Raw genomic sequence first — 22126 nt, 5'->3', positions numbered from 1 at the left:
TGAAATCCCCACTGCCTCCCTCCCGCCGGGCTGCCACCCACGCTGTGCAAACACACCCGAGCTCTACAGCAAGGCCAGCACCACCCCCCCCTCCGCTGGGACACACGTATTTGCACAAAGCCTGCTGCTCGCGGGGCAGACGAGGGCACAGCTTCGTGCTGCCCTTCCACCCCATCTGCTCCGGGCACTGAGCCAGACAAGTGGCGGGGGGGAAAGAAGACCCTTAACGAAGCCAGAGGCCAAGGGCAACATCTCTCGAAGAACATGAGGCCCCTGTTGGCCATGGCGGCAGCAGCCGGGACCAGGCAGCAAAACCAGAAGCAGGTCACTGGAAAATAGTTTTTATTGAGATCCCACCAGCTACACAATCTGCTCCTGACATTAAGCTCCTTCTTCCTTTGCAATTCGGTCCTTCTTAAGTGGTCCCTGCGGAGAGAGGGCAGCGGGCAAGGTCAGAGGGAGGAGAGCATCTAGGCACAAAGACTACCCCGCACCCCACTGGGATGAGAGGCTGCGCGGCTCTGGCGTCCGCACAAGCTCAGCCCCCCCCCCAAGCCAGCCAGGCTGCTCACCATGAACGCTTTCTTCTCCTCCACCGTCTGGAATCGGCCGTGGCCAAACTTGGAGGTGGTGTCGATGAACTTAAGGTCGATCTTCTCCAGGGCCCGCCGTTTGGTCTGCACCAGCAAGGACTACGGGCCAAGAGAAGACGATTAGTTACAAAGAGCCAAGCCTTCCTCTGCCTCATCTTGGTTCACAGGCGCCCTCAGCAGAGGACCAGCAACCTCCATCAACCCCTCCCGCAGCCCCTCCAGGCTAGCTGGTTTCCCCAAGGATCTCGTCCTACTGCCCCCCTGAGCAAACGGCTGGGACACGTCAGATGGGGTATTTCCTCCTCCCAGAACTTCAAAGCTATTGCTGGAGCGGCAAGCACCCCCCTTTTCCTCTGAACTGCCCTCCACGAAGTGCAGGCACTATGTTCATGTTCGGCTGTCCCCCATCACCCGCCCTGACACAGAGGGCCCCAGCCTCACCTTGCGGAGAGTAAGCACTCGCTTCTTGGTTCCCACCACACAGCCCTTCAGCATGACGAAGTCATTGGTCACTTCACCATAGTGCACAAAACCACCCTGAAAAAAATAAGGTGTCAGATCAGATTAAGCACGGGGCCAGAGATCGCTCAGACAACACACACGAACGACCCCTTCAAGTTCAAGGTGGTCCTCGCCACCTGATGACCACCAGGCTGTTCTCAGAAGGAAGGCAGCAAGGAACGTTTCCGCAGTGTGACTCGGGCGCTGTGCCCAGCGCTCATTCCAGAGCCTCATCACTGAACAGCTGGGCCCGAGACCCCACTTCTCACCCATCAGCCCCAACAGCTGGACCGAAGACCCAGCATTTCCAAGGAACAGACGACCGGGTGCGGTCTGTGCAGGGCAGTTAACAGACTCTGGAAATGGCCTCCATGTGTCAGCCAGGACCTGAAAGCGCTAGGGTCCCAGCCCACAGGGGAGGCCTGGCACAAAATCCTGCCAGAGCCAAGAACTGGGAAGCTTGGAGAAGATGGCTCTCATTACTCACCAGGGGATTGATGCTCTTGTCAGACAGATCGTAGTCGGTGGAGGCATTGTTCTTGATCAGCTTGCCGTCCTTGATGAGGTAGCCCTGGCCAATCTTGTAGATCTAAGAGGGGGAACAAGCCCTTCAACACTGGGAGGGAACAGAGGCACACGGCCCTAGACGGCAGGCCAGCCAACGGGGGCAAATAACCCTCAGCTCAGGGGCGGGCAGAGGGCTCTGGATCTAAAGCAGCTACCAGTCCTACTGATGGGGTACCCCAGGCTGGGGGCCAAAGGAAGCCGGCTGGGCCTGAGAAGCCTGCCACTTGGCTGAAACGGGGCAGAGGCCTCCCCCAAACTCTCAGAGGGAAAGGAAGAGACAGACAAGGCTCCAATCCCGGGTCCCTCCAAGAGTCAGCTGTACCACAACCTCCTTTGATGGCACCTTACGGATCACACCCCAAGACCCAAACCATGCTCGTCAGACCAGATGAGCACCTTGGGTCCATATGCATTCCAGAAGCGCCCCACCGCAGTAGCCCTAACAAGAACCGGAAAACGCACTCCCCACAAGGGCTTGTCTTTCCCTTCCCCGCTTGTCTCCACAGGGGCCCCCTTGGCACCTCACCTTCTTGTTGATCTCCGTGCGGTGATGGTAGCCTTTCTGCCCAGCCCGAGCCACGGAGAAGGCCACGCGGGCAGGATGCCAAGCCCCAATACACGCAACCTTGCGCAGGCCCCGGTGGGTTTTGCGGGGTAGCTTCTTGGTGTGCCAGCGGCTGGTGACGCCTGGAAGAGATGTGAGCTTATCACCGGGGCGTCTGGCACTGTGCCGTCGGCCCCTCTCCTACTGAACGCCTGATGGGAGTTTACTCATTTGTGGTACGTGCACATAACATCGTTCGACAGCCACTAAGTCTGAGGAACGGGTGGGTTTAATGTCCTCAGGCTGACCACCAGCCTAGACATAAACCTGTTCTCAACCTGTAAGACAAGGCCTTGGAGGGGCACCTGGGTGGCTCAGTGGGTTAGAGCCTCTGCCTTCGGCTCGGGTCATGATCCCAGGGTCCTGGGATCAAGCCCCACATCTGGCTCTCTGCTCAGTGGGGGGCCTGCTTCCTCCTCTCTCTCTGTCTGCCTCTCTGCCTACTTGTGATCTCTACCTGTCAAATAAATAAATAAAATCTTTTAAAAAAAAAAAAAAAAAAAGACAAGGCCTTGGAGAATCAGCCCTGAACTAGATAGGGACCACATGCATTTCACTGCATCCACCAAGTTCCTCACTAGCAAAGGCCCGCCCAACTTCCCAGAACCCTCTGCCTTCTGCAGTGGGCACCAATGGTGAGGGTTCAGACGGATGGGTGAGGGATCTCCCCCACTCCTCCATGTACTCCCCCCCACCTGACCACGGGGCTGTTCTCAGAAGGCAGTGAAGCAAGTTTCTGGAATCTTACTCAGGCCCTGTGCCCAGTGCTCACTCCACAGCCTCAAAGATCTGGCCCTGAAACCTGAGTTTTACAACTCGGGTCACCGCAAAGCTCACCTTTGTAGCCTTTGCCCTTGGTGACACCAATGACATCGATCATCTCGTCCTGCCCGAACACTTGGTTCACAGGCACCTGCTGCTCCAGCCTCTCGCGGGCCCAGTCCAGCTTCTCAGCCACTGTGCCTCCGTTCACCTGGATCTCCATGAGGTGCGCCTTCTTCTGGCGCAGAGGAAGCAGGCGCATCTAGGAGGGAATCAATGCAGCTCCCATCCTGAGCTCCAAGCTCTCCTTCCTTGGCAAGGGAACTCAGGGTAGGAAGTCTGGCAACTCTGAACCTCCTGTCTCCCTACTGGCAAAAATGAAGAGACTCTTTTCCGTGTCCTAACTCCCCACTGGGTACAAGTCCCCTTCTCAATTCTGATGCCCAAGTTCACCATGATGAACTGATCCTTTAACAAGCATGTAAGGGCCACGCCAACACAACCAGACTGGAAACAAATCCTAGGACCAACAAGCCCCACGTTCCTGATCATCAGGGTTTTGGCCAGTCCTTTGGGATACTGCCTTGGTTTACCCTGGCCATCTACCTCAGTCTACTCAGTCAATAAGGCATTTACGCCGTGGGAGAGTGCAACAGCACCTCAGTCAAGGGCACAAGCTGCAAAGATTAGGGCAAAAAAAAAATTCAAGGCAGAACTTCATTAGAACAGCCCAGCACTGTCCTACAGAACTTTCTTCAGCTTCAGTACTGGGCTTACTACAAACGTGAGCCGATATGGTCACAGCTAACCACAGGGCAACTGAATCTAACTAAGGAATCAGCTATAACCCTAAGATGATGGCTCAGACCAACTGTACATGACAGCAACTCTGACCAAGTCAGGAAAAGGCTCATTCAGTTCACAGCAAGTCAGATTTAAGCACAAGTGGCCAACATCTCACTACTGACTACTGTTTTCGGTTAGGTATCTCACAGCATCTAAGAATCACCAGTTCCTTCCACTGCTTTTCCTAAAATGGGGCGGGTTCCCTAATACAAAGCCCATAGAAACAGGGCGCCCTCTGCTGGCAACAGATAAACCAACACCAGACTGGAGGCAGTGGCTGCCTCCTCAGACCAACGATGGTCTTAGCCTGCCCCCAGAAATCGGAAGGGCAGGTGCCCCACGCGGCTCGCTGGCCCATCCATTCAGACAAGTAACCGGAACCGGTCTTACCACCCCTCTAAAATCCTGAGACAAAGTCATTTCGGGCTGAGGATTAACTCAGGTAAGCAACTGATAACTTGCAGTGGGGCAGCCACCCTCCTTTTGTGCCCCTCAGTGAGTGCTCACCTGGGTGTGGGCGATGACCCGGATCACCTGGCAGTACTTCTTCATGCTGTTGAAGTCCTTCTCCAGTTGCTTTTTGCCATCATCATCCTGCCACTTCTTGCAGTACTTGGTGAAGGCCTTCTTCTTAGACTTATGCCTTCAGGAGCAGAGCAGAGTTGGGGAGGGGGCCGGGTGCAGGCCTTCATCACCCCTCCAGGGGGTGAGCGGAAGGCACACTGGCACCACTTGGGGATGGGGCTCATTGCCGGCTTCTAAGGAGCCTTTTCCACCGGCAAGCGGAGCCTGGATGGAGCTCATCGGGCAGAGCCGAGCGGAGCTGAGCAGAGGTCCACAAAATTAATGCAAGTCACAAGCATTCAAATACACACTAATTCTTGCTCCGGCTGAGCCATTAACCCAACCACACTCCCGGGCAAGACTGGGCGAGTTACACTGTTCTCTCGGACTCCCAATACTTCCCAGCAACTAAGAGAACACTGAATACTGAGTCCTCAGCCAGCACCCACTAGGGTGAACACAAAGGTCCAGAGGTGCTCAAGGTGTGCCCTCAGAACTGTTGTGTTCAGAAGGCAACAACTAAACCAGACACCAGAGCGGCTCTCCCCCAGCAGCAAAGAAGCCCAGCACAGGGCACTACTCTCTTCCCTGCTAATCCAGAGTGCATGGCCTCCTCGTCCCTTACCAGTTCTTATAGAAGCGCCTTTTGCATTCATCACTGATGTGCTCAGCGAAGATGGTCTTAAAGGTACGGAGGCCTCGAGGGGTTTCCACGTAGCCCACGATGCCAACAACCACCATGGGTGGTGTCTCCACAATGGTCACAGCCTCCACAACTTCCTTCTTGTTCACCTCTGCCAAGAAGAAAGGGGTCAGACTTGAGTGGGATGGCTAGAATCCCCAACAAGGGATCACGATGTTTTGCAGAAACGTGAAACGCCCGTTTAGTTCAAGAGGACAACCTGCTTCGAGTAACAGGCAACTTTGCAGAAATGAGGCCTTATCAGCACTCTGGACTCCCAGGCCTGTCCTTACCACACACTAATTCTAACTCAAAAAAATACGAGGACTCTAAGACACTCTAGCTTCAGTTCTCATCTATCATGAATCTAAAAGCAAATTCCTTGTTGCCTAGATAATACAAAAGTACGATGTATAAGGGGATGTGCTAAGTCTGAGCACAAGGTAGGCGTTCAATGCCTACATCAGAATGTACCGTGTGGTACAGGAACCAGTGCTGTTTTACTGAGTGATTTTTCTCCTTTGCACTTCATAACCCAGGACATGGGCAGCATTAAAGCGTTCGGGTTAAAGTACACAAGTACTCCTTTGTGTACTCACTCCTCTACACTTTGGCTCTAATAATTTACTCACTTAACGCTCTGACTTCGATACATCCCCTCACCTAAAGCAGTAATGCCAGCCTTTACTAGTCATCAATCCTAAGGGAGACTTCCATTCTGTCAGGAGGTCGGTCTGCCCTCTTCTGACCGCAGTCCAGTCCATCCCCACCCTCAGCTCACCACCACCACGCCCAAACAGCGTGAAGGGGGCTGCCTGTACTCACTGGATCCTGGCCGGTCCACCTCCCGCACGATGTGAGTCATGCCGGCCTTGTAGCCCAAGAAGGCTGTGAGATGGACAGGCTTGGAAGAGTCATCCTTGGGGAAGCTCTTCACCTTCCCACGGTGCCGGCTGCTGCGTTTCCGAGGCAAGAACCCCAGGGACCCGTGCCTGGGAGCGGAGAATTTCCTGTGAGACTGGGAGAGAAGGGTCAACGTTAGCACTCAAGCCTGTCTTAAGGAGCTCACGTCTGATGCCCGGCTTGCCTCAGTGGTGCAAGGGTCCGCCGCAACACGGAGTCCACACCAGAGACCCAGCAGCTCAGCCTACATGCTTACGTGCTGGGCTGGGTTCTGAGAAGGGTCACTGACCCTTAATGCCTTGAATCTTTGTCTCAAAACCCCATCTTGTAACCAAAAAAACAGCCTCTCCTTTCTTCTCTAAACAAGACTAAAGCACACCAGGTGATGTCCTTAAAATGACCTCACAGGTGGCTGTCAAGGCCACGTCAGCACAAAACGGGCGCTGGGACCAAGAACTGGGTAGCAAAGGGCACCACACCACAGGCTCCCCGGCTGGACGGACACCCGAAGGCCCCTAGAACTCGACAGAGCCAAATCAGAACCTGACAATCAGCACGGAGCCTCTGCCCGCCCGTCAGTGAGTTCATCATCTGTGGTTCCTGAGAACTCCAGAGGCCTTACGTGGGGCACCGACGTGCCACCCGAGTCAGCCCAGGCTTCCCCCCCCCACACACCCCGCGCTGATTTCTACACCTCCGCGGCCAGCACGGGAAGGGCCTAGCGTCCCTACTCAAGGTCCCCCTGGCCCACGCGCTCGCGGACTCTCATCTAGATTAACAGTGAATGGGTGAGCTCGAGACCCAGAAGTGATCAGTACCTCGAAAATTTCCAGGCTCGGGACCTCCAAACCGGAGCCCGCCCCACCGGCCTTCGCCAGCCGCCCCGCGGGCCCCAAGCCAATTACAGACCTCCCGTGTTTTCAGAAAATAGGCCTCGCTGGGGATCCCGCTAAGTCCCCCGTGCTCGCGGAACAGGCCCCCGGCGCCCGCCGACTTGAGATGGCGGCGATGTGCTACGGATTGAGCCGCACCGCCGCGCCAACAACGACAAAAACGCCAGAGCGACACATACCATTCCGCCGCCGAATGCTGCCGGTAGAGGTCGGAAGACTCCCGACGAGCCATTTATAAAGCCCCGCCTGGGCCCGCCCCTTCCGGCGTACGAGCGCGCGCCCGCGGTGGACGACGGGTCGTGGGGCGGGATCGGGCCGCCATTTCCACGCATGCTCGTCCTCGCCAAGCGATTGTTCTGAGCGGGCGGGGGATTAGAGACTACGGCGAGTGAGTGGGTTCAAGCTTCGTACTCTGGCCAAGAATAGGAACGCGGTGACTCGATGGTGGGACTTCAGGTAGCTGCCAAATGTGCTGGAAGACGCCGTGACGCTGAAGCTAAATAGCTGTGTCTTTTTTCATGCGAAATGCAGTCACCTCCAGGATTGAATAACCCAGCTGCGCGTTTCGGTTCCAACGCGCCTTCGCACGTGGTGTCCCATTTCCGTCCCACACAGTAAATCCGCGGTGTTGCCATTTGTCGGACACGCTGGGTTGGGACGAGTGGCCCCGCTGCCACCTGCTCAGAGTTGGAGAGAAAAGACCGAAAGCCTGGTTTCCTGGCTGCCAACCCAGAGCCGCTTCCACGACACCAACTTGCCTTTAATGCGTTGTTTTCGGACGTCCCGTCCATCAAGCTTCATCTCAACCACTTCTCCGGGTGTCCAGCTGCTGTGGCCGGGCTTCTGGCTTCTAAGAGTCAAGGGGGCGGCCAAACGACCTCAGGAACTGCGGTGGCGGATCCAGCTGCCCAACCTCGAAGCCTGGCCCTTCTGCCTCGGGGACCCTCGCTGATCTCTGCTTGCACCCCCACCCCCACCTCCGTGACCCAGTAGGCTCCTAAGTGCTCTCCCTGCCTCCAGGCTTGCCTCCCCAAATCTTTTTAAGAATCAAATGTCCTGTTACTTCCTATGAAAGTAAGCCCCTCACTGAAAAGACCAATGAGGTCGCAAGTCATTCACATTAGAAATTCTTACTGGAAAAAAAAAGTTTTTACTGAAGGCCTGCTGTGTGCTGGGTGCTGGTTCCTTGGGATTAGGCATTAACTCCCCTGGCTGCCACCCAAGGCTCTATTTTAACTGGCTACTCCTCCACTGTTTTTCCTGTGTGAGGGCACGCACATTCTTTCCCATATATCACTTTGCACCTCCATTCCACCCAATCCTGTTTGATTCTGGGTCTGGCCATTGCTCCCACCATTGTTTTAAAAAAAAATTATTTTAATCTTCCCACCATCCCTTGAGGGGCAGCGCTAATGGGTCCTCAGTCCCTTACTGGAAATCTTGGGGGCCAGATGTGTTTCCAAACTCAGCATTTTTCATGTTTTAAATAAATCATGCAATATGGTGCACACACTTATGTAATCCTCCCCAAACTCTTTAATGAAACACATTAATTCTGTTTAAAAAAAAAAAAAAAAAAAAGAACATTCTCATGGAGTGAGATAAATATAAACGTCTTCACATCAGTGCCAGGCTGACTTTGCTGCCTAAAGAGTTCAGATAAGTTTGATTTTTGCTATCAAATGACAAGAAGTTTTTAATTTCAGAATTGCAGACAAGGGATTATGACCCATATTGTCTGTCCCCTCTAACAGAGAAAACAAACCCTCAGGCCAAGAGGAAATAATTTAACAAAAGTCACACAATCAGTGAAGAACAGAGCTGACTCCAGCTTGGATATTCACCTCGGCCTCGGTGTTCAGTAACCACCCCGCCCCCACTGGAAACGCTTCTGGGGTCCCAAGTCATTCACTCAGAAAGAAATCCTTGGGGCGCTTGGGTGGCTCAGTGGGTTAAAGCCTCTGCCTTCAGCTCAGGTCATGATCCCAGGGTTCTGGAATCAAGCCCTGCATCGGGCTCTCTGCTCAGCGGGGAGCCTGCTTCCTCCTCTCTCTCTCTGTCTGCCTCTCTGCCTACTTGTGATCTCTGTTTATCAAATAAATAAATAAAATCTTTAAAAAAAAAAAAAAAAGAAAGAAATTCTTACTGAAGGCCTGCTGTGTGCTGGCTTCTGCACCAGGCTGTGGGAGTACAGAGAAGAACAAGACAGCCACTATCACCCACCAAATAAGACTATTTAAAACCAGGAAGAGAGTTTTTAGAAGTTTCACAATGTCACTGAAGGTGCTAGCCAAAGTGTTCTAAGAGAAACTCCCTCTTACCATCCAAAGAAAAAAGAGCAGGGCCACTTGGGTGGCTCAGTCGATTAAGCATCTGACTTGGGCTCAGGTCATGATCGCAGGGTCCTGGGATCGAGCCCCACGACAGGCTCCACGCTCAACAGGAGTCTGCTTGAGATTCTCTCTCCTTTCCCTCCGCCCCATCCCAGCTTGCACACACATGATCTCCCTCTCTCTAAAATATATACATAAAATCTTTTTTAAAAATTAAAAAATAGGGGCACCTGGGTGGCTCAGTGGGTTAAGGCCTCTGCCTTCGGCTCAGGTCATGATCTCAGGGTCCTGGGATCGAGCCCCACATCGGGCTCTCTGCTCAGCGGGGAGCCTGCTTCCTTCTCTCTCTCTGCCTGCTGCTCTGCCTCCTTGTGATCTCTCTCTCTGTCAAACAAATAAATAAAATCTTTTAAAAAAAATTAAAAAATAAAGTGGAACTTCTAGTAAGGAGTAGAAAAGGATCACAGGCTTTGCTCAAATACCTAAAGAGCAGATGTTCTCTACAGCAAGATAAAACCCAAGGTGTGGAAGGTTAGGAGGATGTGAGGAGGAGCTGAATGGGGATGACATGAGGATGTTTCAACGTTTATCTCTCTCACTAGGCTGGAAGCTTCCTGTAAGCAGAGACCATGTCCTGTTCCCGTGTGCTCAGCACCCAGTGCAGGGCCTAGCACAGAGGTGGGGGTCACATTTGTCAGATAAGGGCATGAACACTAGGGACCCAAACTAGAACACCACAGTTTCACTTTCAAAGGCTGCCTCCCTTGTCCTTCTGAAGCAATAATGCCCCCTCTTTGACACAAGTTCACATCTTGATCTTTTGTGCTGTCATTGACTGTTGCAAAACCACCTGGCCCAGATGACAAGAGTACTGGGGCCAGAGGATCAGTTAAGGTGAGCTTGTGGCGGGAGCGTAGCCCAGTGCCCCCAGGGCAGGAGCCTGGGCCGGAGCCTCTGGGTCATGAAAGCCTCCCATCCCTGCTCCCCCACCACCAGCTGCCGGGGCGATGCCCCACAGAATAGGAACTGCATGGCAGCTCCTATTCCTGCTCCTATGTGGCCCAGACCTGGTGAAATTCTCTGCCCCTCCGTTGGGGCTGCAGGCGGCCATAGCAAATATGGCCTCCCACTGCCTCTCAGTCTACATACGGGGCCTCTGTATCCTGTGGTGCAGCAGCCTGCAGGCGGGCAGGGGATCCCCCTCATCCTGGCAGGGAAGCTGTGCACAGAGGTGCCGCTGCCCATCCAGCGGGACTTGTGGCAGCCACTGACCATCACATGGGACTGGGCCTGCAGCAGCTTTCCACCCTGAGGCATGGAGCCCACCACTGCGTCCTGCAGTGGCTGTGGCCCTTGAAGTGGGAGGCAAGCCTAGTCCTGCTCTCCATGGCCCAGTGGGCCTACTACAGCCTGGCCATCTTCCACCATGAGAACAGGAAGGCCGTGGAGCTGCTGCTGCAAGCTGCCCTACAGCAGGTGGCTGTGTCCCTGCTTCTCTGCTGCCTGGATAGGCTGTGGGTGGCCGTGCGATGGGCGGCCAGGGCTATGTGGCACAGGGGCCTGCGACCCCCAGAGTGGGCCAGGCTGTGCTGCGCAGACTCCAAAGACCTGGACACGGTCACCACCATCCTCCCAGCCGCCGCCACCCCTTTTAGCCGGCGCCTCCCTGGACCGAGCTCAGCTGCCCTGACCAGGGTCACACCAGCCTTCATCAGCCTGTGCCTTGTGGCTGGGGACGAGAATGCCAGCAAGCAAGAAGGAGTCTGGGGCTATGTGGCCACCGAGGTGCCCATCAGCACCAGGTTCCAGAGAAGCAGCACAAGCAAGATGGCCTTCAGGGGTTGATCCAAGCAGGCCCTCGCTCTGCAAGTCAAGGCCACCTGTGTTCTCATCATTCTTCTCTATATCTATGCCGCGTCTCTCTTCGCGCAGATCTTAAAATAAATGATCAGGTGCCAGCCAGCCTCTCGTACATCCCTGGCTTTGCTTTGTCTGTGAAAGATTGGATGGTACCAGGTCTGTCCCCCTAGGTCTCTGCTGTGCTGGGGGCAAGGGTCAGTGGTAAGCCACATGCATACCCGGGGCTAGGTTCGGGGACCCAGTCTCAGCTCTGTTACCACTGTGTTTCTCTGGGGAGGTTCCTTTATCTTTCTTAGCTTCAGTTTCCTTTTTTTGTAAAATGTAGATAATCGGACTCCAGGGAGAGGGATTACACACAATGGTGCCATCTGTAAATTGCAAAGTGCTCTTCCTTCCGTACTTACCTTCGGAGAGTATAAGACCTCCTTGGAGAACACGTTCATATTCTATTAAAGGATATAAACAGAAGACCCGAATAACAGAGGGACATTCGCAATTCATGGATCAACCAGCCTAATGTCTTAAAAGTGTCAACTGTCTCCAAACTAATCTATAAAGTCATTAGGAGTCCAACCAAAATCCCCAGGGATTGCGGCAAGGCATAACAGGAACCTGATTCTAAGACGTATAGAGAAAATCAAGGTCCTTGAAAATTTAAGGTATTTTTGGAAAAATGGAGCCAAAATGGGGACTTACTCTGCCAAATATTAAGACCTATACGTTACAAAAGCCCAGCAGTAAAAACAATGTGGTAGTGGCAGGAACAACAGGCAGGTGAATGTCTGTAGAACCCTGAAGCTGTCTACAAATGGAAACTTACTACAGGAAAAAAAAAAAAAAAAGGGACATCCCAAAGCAGTGTGAGAGCATGGCCTCGTTAGCAGATGTGGTTGGAGAAATTGGTTGACAATGTGAAAAAATGTATGGGTCCTGTCGTGAGTTGAACGTGTTCCCTAAAGACATGTCCACCCAGAACCTGTCAATGTCACCTTATTTGCGAAGAAGTCCTTTGCAAAGGATTCTTTGAACCAAGGGTCTTCAGACTAGATTATCCTGGAATATGATGGGCTCTAAACCCAATGATGAGTGTTTTTATAAGAGAAACTAAGGGAAGGAGAACCACAGAGAAGGCCACGTGAAGAGGGACACAGATCAGCCAGGGAATGCCAAGGATTGCCAGCAGCCACTGGGAGCTGGGAGAGAAGCATGAAGAGTTTCTTCCTCGGAGCCTCCAGAAGGAGCCAACCCTGCCAGCAACACCCTGATTTCAGAATTCTTCAGAAGCGTGAGAGAGAAAAGTCTCTGTTGTTTGAAGCCACCAAGCTTTTGGCAATTATCTACAGCAGCCACAAGAAATGAAATCAGATCCTTACTCTGTGTCTCAGTCCTGTACCTAAGGTCCACAAACATTTGAAATGCTGTATCAATGCACATTGGTATTATCCTATTATTACAAGGACCCCCATGTGCCCAATGCGTTTATTATTCTTTGGGAAGTAATCTTAGCCGCCCTTTATTGAGGGCAGAGCAATATCGGGCAGAGCAATCTTCCATTTCATTCAATCATCCAATCAACACTTTGAAGAAAGCACTCTTTTATCAGCTCCATTTTGTAGCTAAAGAAATTGTCTCTGGCGCCTCGGTAGCTCAGTGGGTTAAGCCTCTGCCTTCGGCTCAGGTCATGATCTCAGGGTCCTGGGGTGGAGCCTTGCATCCCATCAGGCTCTCTGTTCAGCGGGGAGTCTGCTTCCCCCCCCACCCCCCCCGCCTGCCTCTCTGCCTGCTTGTGATCTCTCTCTCTGTTCAAGAAATAAATAAAATCTTAAAAAAAAAAAAAAAGAAAAGAAATTGTCTCAAAAGAATTTAGTAACTTCCTGAGGTCACACAGCAGAATTCATGCCTTCAACCACCAGCCCTCACATCCCTGCTGAGAATGAGCTCTTTCCAGGGTTTTAACTCCTTTCCTGCCCCCACTAGCACGGAGATGGCAGGAAGACAGGCTCTACTGAATTCCCTACTCTGTCCCCAGGCCAGGAGCCTGCACAGATCCTATGAGTGACATCAGATGCCGGCGTCCCCTTTTAGACTTTTGCCCGCGCTATCCCCATTTGTTTGCTGTTCGCAGAGACTGTTTGCCTCCTCAGTCCTCAAACCACAAGTCAAGGCAACAGTCCCCTCCTGCCTGGATTGCTAAATCAGCCTCCAGGAGCATCCTTTCGTCCCCCATCCTGGCCCTGAGATCTGTTCTCTGCCTGACAGTGGGGTATGATCTCACACCATGAATCAGACCAACTCATTCCACCGATTAAGACCCTTCAGTGGCTTCCCATAGTATGAGACCTGGGGGGAGGGACTACGACCATGATCCCAGCACATCTCTGGGTCCCCCGGGGAGCCCCCCACGAAGACCCCTCCCATTCCCCATGCGGTCCTCCCTGCGACAGAGCCTTGGCACCCGCTTCTCTCCCTGCCCGGAACACGGGTTGACTTCTACTTACTCTTGTTAAAGCATAAATGTTAAGAGAGGATAAAATCACAACTCTTGTACAGATATAAAATGAACATATGTCAAAGATTTTATTTAGCTCATTAATTAATGAGAGAACTAGACAGATGCCACACTGGTTCAAAGGAAAGATGCAGAACCACACATTTGAATGGAGCAAAGGAATGTCAAAATGAATTTCAACGAGTGGATATCAGACTGGCTTTTTCTATTGGGGGGGGACTGTGTCCTTCCACCAGAGACAATTTATTTGTGTTTGGATAGATTAGGGTTATTTGCATGGCTACACTTTATCTTCAATCCACAGAGCAGTAAAACAGTTGACGGGCAAAGAAAAATCTTTTAAACTACACCCGACTAGATAATCCCCAAGGTTCCAGCACGTGGGCAAAAAGAGAGCTCTTGGGGCACCTGGGTGGCTCAGTGGGTTAAGCCTCTGCCTTCGGCTCAGGTCATGATCTTAGGGTCCAAGGATCGAGCCCTGCATCAGGCTCTCTGCTCAGTAGGGAGCCTGCTTCCCTCTCTCTCTCTGCCTGCTGCTCTGCCTACTTCTGATCTCTCTTTGTCAAATAAATAAGATCTTAAAAAAAAAAGAGAGGGAGAGAGAGAGAGCTCTTCTCCTTTTTCCAAAATCTTCCCCTCTTCAGATTGTACCTTCTATGTTACCTCTTGGGAAGCCTTCCCCAGTTGCATCATAGTACAAACTGGTCTCACTCCCCTCCTCCGGTCTTATCCCCCATTGTGGAAGGTATGTATGTATGTAAGCTTTATGCCCAACATGAGAACTCCCAGCCCGGAGACCAAGAGTCACCAAGAGTCTCATGCTCTACTGACTGAGCCAGCAAGGCATGCACCACCCCCCACCATTGTGGATTTTAAATTGTCAATGTCAGTTGCTTTAAAGAAGGGGCATCTCTTCGTTTTACGTAGCGCCAACCACATAGGTGGGTTTCATAAATATTTGTGGGTGAAGGTAAGGGTGAGCCTGCTTGTTTGGGGGGATATGTAAATATTGTCAATGGAACCTCAGGTTTGGACCTCCTGGGTCCCTCTAACCAAAATGTGTTTCTCTTCCCTGGGGGAATGTGAAGATGAGAAGCCCGTCCTCCCAGGAGCAAAGGTGCAATTCTGTGCCCTGAACTTCACGTCTCTGGGAAACTTTTCCTCTTGCCGTCTGTGCCAACACCAGGCCCAGAACCCCCAGCATCTTCCTAGTTTGACCGACTGACCTAATAGCCACCTGAGCCTTTGTTTCCTTAGGTGTAAAGTAACAATCACATCTCAATCAAGGGTTCATTCATTCATTCATTCATTCATTCATTCATTCATTCGGTAAATGTGTAGGATTGTCTGCTCCATGCCAGATTCTGTTATGCTGATGCAAATCAAAAAAAACCTTTTAAAATCTCTAAGACTCAGAATTTTATTTGAGCCCAAGGTAGGACAGGTACCGGGGAAACAGGCTTTTCACAATGAAGAAAATGTTTCAGAGAATGAACAGTTATTGCAGGGTTATATACTTTCTCATATCTTGTAAAAGCTCAAAAGATTATAGGTTAGCATGTAGTCAGAAATCAGGTTTTATCAGAAAAGAATACAGGGAGTTGGAGCATTGATCAATATCTCAAAGACAAGATGGTTTTCCTTCAGGCGACTCATTCACCACGTGGCTGTCCAACGCATGTGTGGCGAGCCTTAAATCAGGCTTCTGGTTTGAACAAAGTTTATATACAGTCATGATGGCTTGAAAGGAAATCTAAATAGCTTCCCTCGTATCTCAGGCCTTCAGAGAGTTTTTCTCTCATCAGTTATAGTCATGACATATAATTTATTCTATAATTATAATATCCATTCTCTCAGTCAATCCTCAAACAAATCAACAGGCAGCTCGCTAGAATGCAAATTCCTGAAGACTGGATCTGCTACTAGTCCGCCAGAGCACCCTTTAAACAGCAAGGCCCTAAACACATCTTATTAACCACCCATTATATGGCCCGGATCAATGAGGCTCTGACAGATTGAGAGTCCCAAAGCTGGCAGATGTTGGAGGGGTTTCAGGGACAGAGTAAAGCAGAGGTTCTTCAGCATTGGTCCTGCATTAGAATCACCCCAGGGAGAGTTCAGAAATTCTGACTCCCAGGCTGAATCTCAGAACTGTTAAAAAGAAAACCACAAATCCAAAATGGTGTCCTTAAGTCAAGTCACCAAACTTGCGTTTAATACCTAAGCTAATGCAGTTTCAACATCCCCCAGAAATGCAGTCTTCACTGGTCAGGGATTTTTCTGATCAGCACCAATGAGGTAATCTATCAAATGGGCTCTCTCCATTCCCCAAAGTAAGAAGAGGTCATCCACCCAATAAGACCTCTGCCCTTCCAACTAAGGGAAGGTGACCTTGCCTGGAACAATCCTTCCATTTCTTTTGCTAATAACTTCCTTTCCTTGTCGTCCTTCCTATAAAAACCTTCTACTTCGTACAGCTCTTGGAGCTCCCTTCTGCTTGCTAGATGGGATGCTGCCTGTTTCATGAATTATTTCATAAAACCAATCAGATCTTCAAATTTACTCGGCTGAATTTTTTTTTAAACACAACAAATTGCAATTTCTGGGGGTGAAACCCAGATATTAGACATCTTAAAAAGGCGCCAGAGGACTCTAAAATGTGGCCAAAATTGAGAGCTAAACAAGACTAAAGATTTCTGTATGAGAATCGAATTGGTTGGTTTCAATGTTCACCCGTCCAACCAATCTCTTCTAAAATTGTAATGTGTGCCGGGTTCTGCCCTGGGGGTTGGAGGTTTGGAGATGAATCCATTTGATGTTCGTTCAAGTTACCTGAAAGGTGGGAGAGGGCTGGAGATGGAAGATGAGGTGAGAGTGTCTTCTAGAAGGAGGCAGCTCTCCTCTGAGGCGAGAAGGTTTCTGTGGCCTGCCTTACAGGATCCTGGGCTGGGTGACTTCTGCTGCGGTAGGTCTCTCAGGACCTAAGGGGACCGTGGTATTCTTCTTGAGCACAGAATCTCCTGAAAAATAATAAATACACATTAGTCATGACCCACGTTATCTGACATTAAAATATCCCACAGTCATTCATTCACATGTATTTATTGTGCACCTGTTGTTTGCAGGGCTCTGTTCTAGGCATTTGGGATATGTCAGTGAATGAAACAATGTTTCCTGCCCCCTGGGAGCTTATATTCTAGCTTTAGTGATTAAAAAAAAAAAAAAAAAAACAAAACAGCATAGAACAGAGGCTAACACAGAAAATAGACCAAAGGAAATAAAGAAAGAGCACAAAAGCAGATTTCTGTACACATCAGGACCTGATCTGTGATTGAAGAGTGACAAGGCTGTGGGGCGGTTGGGTCTGTGAGTGATGGGTACAGTGTAGGGAGAATCAACTTATTCCAGGGGGAAAACTGCATCTTCTACAGACACCATATATAAAGGCAGATAGATTCTAGGTAGATTAAAACAATTAAGACTATAACGCTACTGTAAAAATATGAGAGAAAAATCTCTGTGATCTACAGATCCTCAAAGTCTTAAAATAAGGCTCCAGAAACACAAACCATGAGGGGGAAATGATTGTGTTACGCCATGTCAAAATTAAGGATTGCTTTTCAGCGAAGCATGGTATCATTAGTTAACACTCACAGAGTACTTGCTAGGTCCCTGGCTCTGTTCTATGCATTTGCAAATAGTAACCCCGTCATCGAACCATTCTATGAACTTGGTGCTATCTGTGTCCTCACTTCAGTACGTGGGAAAACAGAACCACAGAAAAAAGCACACTTGAAAGTGGTGAGACCAGATTCAAGCTCAAGCAGTCAAGGACTCAAGTCCAAGCTCTTAGCCAGGGGTCCACAAATGCTTTCTGCTTTCTGGAAAGGGCCAGAGGGTTTTTTTGGTTTTGTTTTGGGGGTTGTTTGGGTGGTTTTTTTTGTTTTGTTTTGTTTTGTTTTTTGGCTCTGTGGACCATACATTTGAAGGGATTGAAAGTTCACTTCAGCGGCACTGGGATGATTTTAAGCTAAAAACACCTGAACAGACGTCAGCCACAAGAAAGAAAAAACTTGGGTGCCTGGGTGGCTCGGATGGTTAAGTGTCTGCCTTCGGCTCAGGTCATGATCCCGGGGTCCTAGGATCGAGTCCCGCATCGGGCTCTCTGCTCCGAGGGGAGTCTGCTTCTCCCTCTACTGCTCCCCCTGCTTGTGCTCTCTCTCAAATAAATAAATAAGTTCTTTTTAAAAAATAAAAAATAATAAAAATTTAAAAAAGAAAGGAAAAACGTGCCTAAACTTCTTTGTTGCCTGACAAAGGACTTCCCGAAAGAAGCCACCATACATCCTCAGTCTCAGTGACTCACAGCCAAAAAGGAGATTAACCATCGTCACCTGAATAATTGCATAAACAAACTTGATCCTAAACTGTCACACCTTCCATCCGCTCTTCCATAAAAGCCCTTTCTCCCTGTTCCCTATCCCCTTATCAGGTGAGTATGGAAACACTGATCTTCCTTTTCTTTTCTTTTTTCTTTTAGGATTCTTATTTATTTATTTGACAAAGAGGGACACAGCGAGAGAGGGAACAGAATTAGGGGGAGTGGGAGAGGGAGAAGCAGGCTTCCCACTGAGCAGGGAGCCCGACGTGGGGCTCAATCCCAGGACTCTGGGATCATGACCTGAGCCGAAGGCAGATGCTTAACCAACTGAGCCACCCAGGCACCCTTTCCTTTTCTTTTAATACAGTGGTTCTTGAAGCAAATGAGAACAGTGGAAATAGAGCAGGAGTTGGAGATGGCTTCAGTGCCCATCGCCCTCCGGATGGGTAATAAGATGTGGCCATGTGCACAATGAGACACTGGGCACCACTGGGAACGAACAGATCAGACCTTCCTACCGTAAGCGGATAAGTTCTAACACCATAAGCTTGAGTTGAGAAAGGGAAGAAACAGCAATATTTACAGTCTGATGCCATTGGCTATTTAAAAACACAAGCCGGGGCACTTGCCTGGCTCCGTCAGAGGAGCAAGTGACTCTTGACCTTGGGGTCGTGAGTTTGAGCTCCACATCAGGTGGAAAGATCACTTAAACACATTTTTTTTTTTTGATAGAAAGAGAAAGTACATGAACAAGGGAGATGGGGCAGAGGGAGAAGGAGAGAATCCTAAGCAGACACTGGGCTGGATTTCATGACCTTGAGATCAGGACGTGAGCCGAAAGTAAGAGCTAGATGGTCAATGGACTGAGCCACACAGGCACCCTGAAAGATTACTTAAATAAATAAATAAATAAATTTATTTATTTTTAAAAGTAAATATATTAAAAAATAAAAACACAAAGAGTAAGGCATATGTAATTAATTTACAATGGTGGGTGCACATTCAGAGACATCTATGAGCAATGGGCAGCAGAATCAGGTGGAGACCTTGGGAGAAAAACAAGTGTGCAGGCCCCACCTGTGGTCACTCTGGGCCTCCATGTTCTTTCTGAGCTCTCCCTGGGACACTGAGGGACACTGAGGCACACCAGCTGAGGGAAACTCTGCTTTGAAAATGGTCATGAGGAGGGTCCTGGGAATGAGGGGCTGGGGAGAGGGAAAGGAGATAAGGAGACAAGAGAGGGTGTTTGTGGGCACCTGGGTGGCTCAGTGGGTTAAAATCCCTGCCTTCTGCTCAGGTCGTGATCTCAGGGTCCTGGGATCAAGCCCCGCATCGGGCTCTCTGCTCAGCAGGGAGCCTGCTTCCCTTCCTCTCTCTCTGCCTGCCTCTCTGCCTACTTGTGATCTCTGTCTGTCAAATAAATAAATAAAATCTTTAAAAAAAAAGAAAGAAAGAAAGAAAGAGGGTGTTTGGCCCCCTCTGGAGATCATAATGTGTTCCAAGCTGAGGAGACTGATAAACTCAGCCCTTTGCACTTGAGGTGCACAAACAATAATTAATATTACCATGATAGGGGCACCAGGGTGGCTCAGTCGGTTAAACATCCACCTTTGGTTCAGGTCATGATCCCGAGGTCCTGGGTTCAAGCCCCATGTCAGGCTCCCTGCTCAGCGGGCAGCCTGCTTCCTCTCCCCTCTGCTCCCTCCATGCCCCACTCATGCTGGAGTACTCCCTCTCTCTCAAATAAATAAAATGTATATATATTTTAGATTTTTAGATTTTAGATTTAGATTTTATATGTATATTTTAGATTTATATATATATATATATATATCACCCATATGTATATATATCACCATGATAATTCTTTTTCCTTCTATCTGCCTCAGCTGGATCTCTGTAAGAAATGACAAATTAAAAGGAGAAAACAAACAGAAGTCTGTTAACACTGTGTATTCCATACATACATGGGGGAAATCCGGGGATGAGCAGCTCAAAGGGATGGCTAAAACTTGGGCTTATTTGGCATCTTCAGCAAAGAACAACACATTTGTAGAGAATGACAGGGCAAACATGACAAAATGACAGACCCATTTTAGACTTCCAAGGATGGCAAACTGTGGGAAAGTAAATAGGTGGGGGGAAACGGACAGATGCATTCGTTTTCAGACTCCTCTGGTACTGCCACTGGGCTTATAAGAGTCTGGAGTGGTCTCCAGTAGAGGAAAATGTAAACCCTAGAAGGGGAGAAGGGAAAGAGAGCTTTTCCTGCACTTGCTACTTTTTAATTGCCTCCAGCTCAAAATAATTCTTATGTCAAAGAAGCATATTTTGGGGTGTCATATTCTGGTTTCCTTCAATGATATTTCTGTACAGTGAAATAGTTTGCAGTCTGTTAACCAGAATTAGGTAGGTCTATATATAGCGACATGAAAAGACTTTCAAGACACATCGGCAAGTATAAAAAGCAAGTCACGGAACAACACAAATGCTATAATCCTATTTATTTAAAAATTAGATGCGTGTCCACGCATGCAAAATGAGTAAATTCATAGACAGTCAACCAGAAGGTGGCTGAAACTGTGGGTACTTTTGAGGAGCGCAGGGGGCCTGAGGGTAGGCGTGAAGGCGGTTTTCCCAGATGGTTCTCTATAGCCTGCTGGATTCTTCACAAGAATGTACTCATTGTTAATTACTTGGGCAATTTTTAAAAATAAAAATCAAAGTGAACTTCTGAGAAGAAACAAAACGGGAATCATCTGGACTTTTTCAAAATATAGATACCACCCTGGGGCCTGCTGGATCAGAAGCTGGGGGAAAGGGAAGCACAGCCAGCCCGGAAAAGAACCCCAGGTAATTCTGACGGGCACACCCCCTTAAGCACCACTCAGCCAGGGAAAGTTTGGGCAAATCACTTGAACTTGAGATCCAAGTAATTGTAAAAGTTTTCTCTGTGCCCCCAAAAGCTCTTCTGGGACATGACAAAGCTCATGTTGGAAGTCTCCAAGCAAATCCCTTTCCATCTCTGGGTCCGAGTCCCTCCTTTTTGAAAATGAGGAGGTTGGACCAAAATCTCTTTAATGGATGGTCCCAGGTCCCTTCCACTCACTGTTTAGGATTCTAGGTGGGCTGTGTTTCTAATCCAACCAACCAAGACCTACTACTGCCTTGTTAAGGACAAAACACCAGGGACGCTTGGGTAGCTCCATCTGTTAAGCACCTGCCTCTGGCTCAGGTTATGATCTCAGGGTCCTGGATCAAGTCCCGCATAGGGCTCCTTACTTAGTGGGGAAACTGCTTCTCCCCCCCCCCCAACACTGCTTCACTCTCTGGCAAATAAATAAATAAAGTTTTTTTTTTAAACCCCACCAGATAACTGTCCTACTAATGAATACAGAATAAAAGTAGAAAATCGGGGGCGCCTGGGTGGCTCAGTGGGTTAAAGCCTCTGCCTTTGGCTCAGGTCATGATCCCAGCGTCCTGGGATTGAGCCCCGCATCGGGCTCCCTGCTCCGTGGGGAGCCTGCTTCCCACTCCCCCCCACCCCCGCCTGCCTCTCTGTCTATTTGTGATCTCTGTCTGTCAAATAAATAAAATCTTTAAAAAAAAAAAAAAAAGTAGGGGGAGCCTGGGTGGCTCAGTGGGTTGAGCCTCTGCCTTCGGCTCAGGTCATGATCTCAGGATCCTGGGATCGAGCCCTGCATCAGGCTCCCTGCTCTGTGGTGAGCCTGCTTCCCCCTCTCTCTCTGCCTACTTGTGATCTGTCTCTCTGTCAAATGAATAAATAAAATCTTTAAAAAAAAAAAGTAGAAAATCACTCCTTTGTCATCCCTAATTGAGTCAGGCAAAGATTTCCAAGAGATGTTAAAAGCATTGGATGAAACATAGTTAGAAAACAGTAGAGTCGTGCAATGTATCACGTACAGATTGCTAACTAATTCCAAAGGGAAAGTGTGCTTCAACAGTGGGGAGACCCCTTCAAGCAAGCAGCAACACTCAGAGTGGGACAGCCTGGCGTGGTGTCCCTCCCCATGGTGTACTCACTAAAGCGTATGACATCATCTGTGAACTAAGGTCCAAATGTTCACTCTTAAGTGCAATCATGAGAAAACAGACCCATCAGGCCTC

The 22126-nt window shown here is 49.7% G+C and overlaps 1 protein-coding gene across 1 annotated transcript; it reads right to left on the bottom strand.

Annotated features, from left to right (window-relative positions):
* Window positions 1-325: 325 nt before the first annotated feature.
* On the bottom strand, window positions 326-8061 carry RPL3 (ribosomal protein L3). Its single transcript, XM_080810186.1, has 10 exons — window positions 7095-8061; window positions 5945-6137; window positions 5063-5231; window positions 4381-4516; window positions 3103-3289; window positions 2188-2348; window positions 1582-1683; window positions 1035-1130; window positions 573-692; window positions 326-426 (listed from the first exon to the last, which is right to left on the bottom strand). Exons 1-10 carry the CDS (start codon window positions 7245-7247, stop codon window positions 382-384), a joined length of 1362 nt encoding a protein of 453 aa, XP_080666312.1. The 5' UTR covers window positions 7248-8061; the 3' UTR covers window positions 326-381.
* Between the last annotated feature and the right edge of the window lie 14065 nt (window positions 8062-22126).

The sequence above is a fragment of the Martes martes genome, assembly GCF_963455335.1.
Source record: "Martes martes genome assembly, chromosome: 8".
Taxonomy (NCBI): domain Eukaryota; kingdom Metazoa; phylum Chordata; class Mammalia; order Carnivora; family Mustelidae; genus Martes; species Martes martes.
This window is presented reverse-complemented; position numbering and strand designations above follow the sequence as displayed.